Genomic DNA, 5,292 nt, shown 5'->3' on the forward strand with positions numbered 1-5,292 from the left:
TGATTATTACTGTATTCTAATATATTTTTAATATCATTTTTTCTATTTTTAGGAAGATTCTATTTATTATTACTATTAATTTCTGCTTTAATCATCAAGGAATTAAAAGTCTAATGTCGCCTGGTTTTGTCTCAGAGGAGCCCTCAGTTCAGGTCCTAGAGTAAAAATGTTGTATAGCTCTATATCACATAGATAATAAAGTTGCTATTAAATTTGGGGCAACTTTTTACAGAACTCTAACTGCACTATATCTGTATTCATGTCTATGCTTTTTTTGTACTTATTCAATAATCTAATTTTATTCTATTTTTGTTTTCATTTTTTCCTTTCCTTGTGTAAAGCCCTTTGAATCCCCTCTGTGTTTGAATTCAAATAAACTTGCCATTGCTCAAAGTTATCTTCACTGTTACATCTTCCAATGACAGACCTCATTTGTGCTTATGTCTAGACCATATAGATACACACAGCAGACACAGCAATCATTGTGTGCAACTTATTCGAAATGAAACACAATTATCATTTGATTTCTTCATCATTATGTAAGTTTCCATGATAACAGTACAGCTATAGGCATGACCATTTGTACAAATTAGTTTGAATTACTTTGGTGAATAACTTCATAATATATATATACATATATATATACATATATATATGATAAAATGACAGCTCGGTGCTCATCAGAATCCCACAGAATCTGAATCTCACAGAACAGGAAGACGGTGGGTTTGAGGTGAGATAGGAAGTTTTCTTAGAGATTGTAAATGAACAATCTTAAAGAATAAAGAAAAGGAGCCAGCTAAGTAACTCACGTTTACGCTCCACCTCCTAACGGTCAAAACCTACATGAAAAAGAGAGATTTGAAGTGAGACTCGCAGCTGACAGAGATAGACAAGGGAGAGGAGGGAGAGATAGCAGGGGGGGAATGGAGAAAAGAAGACAGCTTTAAGAACCTGTTTCTGTGGCCTTTTAGCGCTGAGTGGACTGTAAGTGGGATGCGAGGCCGTTGGCTTTCTGTTAGCTGTCCATGTAAAAACTAAAAAGACAGAAAAGGGGAAAAAAAAGAAAGAAAAACGTCACTTTTGGTGCCACCACGGTCAATCGGCATCATATGTGCTTGATGGCTGTTACACAGGCTGTACTCCCTTCGTTCAGCTCCTTCTCCAACCTCGCACACTCCTGTGACAATATGAAAGTAAGTACTGGGTTCACTTCAGTTTGACTCCTGATTGGAATAGTGCCTGGTGCTGCCAGAAGAGCTGACGGCTGGAACCAAAGCAATGAATGTATATCTGAAGAGTATCGTGAAAGTAATGAAATCCTTTGTGTTGTTTGATCTGTAATTTTGAGCTGATTATTTATTTATTCCACAAACAAATGATTCTCCATTTAGCTTAATACTAAACTGACAAATGTGTCAGGCTGCTCTATTAAGCTGAACTTGTGATTTCAAACTTGTACAGGTTAGGAAAAAGACCTGCACATCCAGTATTTCTTAGGGTGCATCAAAGAGCAGCTTCAGATCCTGTAAACAAGGAGTTTCAAATCTGCAAAGATTGAAGACACTGAAAATTATGAAAAGTCATACTCTAAAGAATTAACTTCTTGAGAACTCTTGCAGTTGTACCGTAGCAAAGAGAGCGCGCTTTGTTGTTGTTTGGGAGGGATGCACTTTCAGCTTTGGATGAAATCTTGCTCTTGTTCCTTTGGTGGTTTGAATACACTTAATGTAAGTTGCTTTGAACAAAAGTGTCTGTTAATGTAATGTAAAAGACATGTAATGTAACGTAATCTGGATAAGTAATGCAGGTAAGGAAATGTTTTCGGTTTTATGCTTGGATTCAGTTGATGTGGAGTCACTGTAATTGTTTCTCCTGTCCATACTGGCTGCAAAGAAACCCCTTCCTAAACGTATTATAATTAAAGTGATGGGGGACAAAATCCATAATCCTCATATATAAAAATGGCTTCTAAAAGTCATCTTGTATTTGATATGAGCCTGCAGCTGTCTGAGTCAAATAAATCATGTTGGTATTTTAAAGTTACAATCTTTTGAGTAAAAACTTCCTTGTGAGAAGTGGAATTGTTGCACTAGAAGGACAGTAAATTTGATTTGATTAGGACAAACTGCTTAAGTCTCATAGTAGCTGTAGTTAAACTCTGGAAGATATTTTACATGAAACAAGGACAGTAAATTTTGTCCCCACTCACTTGAATTGGACATGTATTAGAATGGGATTTCTTTACAAGCAGTATGGACAGAAGGAACAATTACAGCAACCAATAACCAATAGCCACTGTACATATGGGTATGTGAGTATTATTTCAAGACTGACTTGAAAAATTGCAAACTTTAAACTTCCTCATCACTTCTCCATGCTCTCCAACACCATCTAGGTGTGGAAGTCTGAGGGCGACTCGCTCCCTCTGGACTCGCTAAGCAGCAAACTGTCACCGAGCAGCTCTGAGCAGCTGCAGGTCTCTCAACATATTACAGAGGAGCTCCCGGACGATGACAGTTGTGCATCCTGGGACATTGAGTTCCTGTTGTCTCAGTGGAGCAACCCATCGCCTGACCTTAACCCCTCTCTGGACAACAATGATCAACGGCTCCCACAGTTGGACCCAAACAGGGCATACCAGGAGGCGGCCATGTTTAAGGACCAACCAGGACAGGAGCATGTGCAGATGAACAGTGGCGGCCTCATGGCGGAGCTCCTGTCGTCTGCTGAAACCACATTGTCAGTCCAGCCGGAGCTGTACCACCATGGTTATAATGACACCCAGACAGTGTTGACTTCATTTCCCAGTCTACCAAACTTGGATCAGTTTGGCTTCCCTCAAGGAGCCAGTGTGGAGAGACACAGCAGAGGAGACCACAGTAAAGTCTCATCATGCGACTTTAACCCTTACTATCCCCTGCAACACCCCTCCATGGTGACCTTCCCTGACAGCAGGTTCATACCACCTCAGTCTGTGACCCCTGACCCTCGACACTACAACTACATGCAACACTTTAACCACAATGCCAGCCTTTTCTGTGACTACTCCCACAGCCAGGCCACAGGTCATCTGCCCCTTCACCAGCAGCCGCTGCTGGTTGGACCACAGCTGCCCCCTGGTGGGGTGGAGGGGAAGCGTAGTCGAAGGCCTACAGGGAAAAAGAGGCCCGCCATCCACAGCTGTGAATATCCTGGCTGCAGCAAGACCTACACCAAAAGCTCACACCTCAAGGCTCACCTCCGCACCCACACAGGTATACCACACTGACTCTGCCACAGAAACAAAAACAAAAAAAATCTGTCACAAGTAGTCAGTAGGGAATTATTTCATGCATTTACCATCTGTTTTGTCTGCTCTTCAGGGGAGAAGCCTTACCACTGTTCATGGGAGGGCTGCAGCTGGAAATTTGCCCGCTCAGATGAGCTGACTCGTCACTACCGCAAGCACACGGGCCAAAAACCCTACGAGTGTCTGCTGTGTCAGAGGGCCTTCTCCCGCTCCGACCATCTGGCTCTGCACATGAAGAGACACACCTGATCTCACGTGTGCACGCAAACACATTGATTGAAACACACTGCCATTTAAACAAAGAAGTTAATAGGGGGGGAAACTTATGATGACTTTATTGTAGCTATTTGTAGTTTGACTTTACTCTAATTCTGACCCAAATCAGGACACTGAGCAGATGAATATGGGACTAAGATATTAACTGAGCATGTTCCCTGCGTTCCTCTGAGGTCTGGTTGGATAAGAATGCAGGCCCACGTGTAGGCCATGAAAACTGACAAAACAACTAGTGCTCGAACGGCATCACAAATCATCGCGCCTGGTTAAAGTTGTTTGATTGACATGTACGTCTTTTTTCTTTTCTTTTTGGTTTCCTTCAAAACACAAATGAGACAACTGACTCAATTACCATCACTGGATAGAAAGATAGAATTTGATTTGCGTTTCCTTTTAATGTGGCCGTCTAGGTTCCAGTTAAGATTACACGAGCTCAAACTGATTACTTGGACATCATTAAGACATGACCTCGGTGACTCAGACTTCCACAGTAAAGTCTCTGGATTTGACTAAGATGTTAGAGTGTGTTATCCTCTCTTTTGCTAGCCCCGACTGACACACCCACATTAATTCTGTGAGGACCTTCCTTTCCTGTTGTTAACCGTTACTATCACAGCAACAGGCCTAACCTCAATCCTCACCCTAAAGACACAAAACACAGACATAAACCCAAATACCAAGACTTAGTCCTTACACAGCCGACTGAAGAACTGACCACCAGCTGAAATGTCCTCACTCTGGTGGTCTAAAAAAAATCACCCTGGTCATCTCCATGTACAAGTACTCTGTGAGGACCTATACCAGAACACACACATAATGCAAAGTTAACATGCTTTGAGCCATAGGGGACACTTAGACAAGCACTGTACACATTATGGGCATGCAGACAGCAAACATTAACACTAACAAGGCCTACTAAAAATGTGTATCAATGCTGATCCGATGGTCCGATATCTTTGTCTTAAAAAGTGTGGTCTTGACTGCCTCTATCTGAAAAGTGTCTTGAGAGAACGTTTGCCATGAGCTGGCTCTATGTAAATAAAACTGAGTTGATTTCTGCTAGAGCGTAAGTTAATTGTAATATTGATTGTAAAGCAAACAAAACATAAAGTATATGCTATGTAACTATGTGATTATACAGTGAATGCAGAGTTATGTAATTTTTTTTTTGTCACCTAACTATATGTTTGTCTGTTTGGGAAATTTTAATTTAAGAAAAAAAACCTGCCTATAAATATGCTCCTTTATCTCTCATTAAGCAGAACCTAAGACTGTAAATAATCTGCAGCTTTGTCGGTTGTTAATTGTCATCTAAAAATGAGCAACATATTTATTAACATAATATTTTATAGCGAAAGAAGATACTATATAATTGTACAATGTTGGACAATTGTTTTTTTTAATTCTCAAAAGAGTGCTTTAAAATCTTTTAATTATTGTTTTCATTGTTATAATTCTAATAAAGTGTAACATGATTTATTCAGGCAGCTGCTTTTTTGACATGTTTCAAGACTCATAAGCATTAGCATAGATTTTATTAACATTAGAAGTGCTTTACTTCTTGCAAGCCCTCATCTCTTTTTTTCCACCATGATTAAACCCAACTGAGTGGGAAATAAATAGGAATAAAATGCAGAAAGTAATGTCAGTGTATGTCCTGCAGGTGGCAGTATTCTGTTATTACATCAGCCCTCATGCCTGCAGGCTGGCATCAGCAGGCTGTT

General features: G+C 40.4%; 1 protein-coding gene across 1 annotated transcript; it reads left to right on the forward strand.

The window, feature by feature from the left end:
* The first annotated feature begins 891 nt into the window (after window positions 1–891).
* On the forward strand, window positions 892–5,047 carry klf1 (Kruppel like factor 1 (erythroid)). The gene is made up of 3 exons (XM_070828468.1): window positions 892–1,196; window positions 2,399–3,257; window positions 3,366–5,047. Exons 1-3 carry the CDS (start codon window positions 1,113–1,115, stop codon window positions 3,539–3,541), a joined length of 1,119 nt encoding a protein of 372 aa, XP_070684569.1. The 5' UTR covers window positions 892–1,112; the 3' UTR covers window positions 3,542–5,047.
* The last annotated feature ends 245 nt before the right edge of the window (window positions 5,048–5,292 follow it).

Source organism: Pempheris klunzingeri, chromosome 3 (genome assembly GCF_042242105.1).
Source record: "Pempheris klunzingeri isolate RE-2024b chromosome 3, fPemKlu1.hap1, whole genome shotgun sequence".
In the NCBI taxonomy this organism is placed as follows: Eukaryota; Metazoa; Chordata; class Actinopteri; order Acropomatiformes; family Pempheridae; genus Pempheris; species Pempheris klunzingeri.

Excerpts from the sequence above, each read along its gene's own strand:
- klf1 (XM_070828468.1), top strand. The coding sequence starts at position 1,113 with ATGTGCTTGATGGCTGTTACACAGGCTGTACTCCCTTCGTTCAGCTCC. Across the intron at positions 1,197-2,398 it reads ACTCCTGTGACAATATGAAA|GTGTGGAAGTCTGAGGGCGA; the intron begins GTAAGTACTGGG and ends AACACCATCTAG. Across the intron at positions 3,258-3,365 it reads TCACCTCCGCACCCACACAG|GGGAGAAGCCTTACCACTGT; the intron begins GTATACCACACT and ends TCTGCTCTTCAG.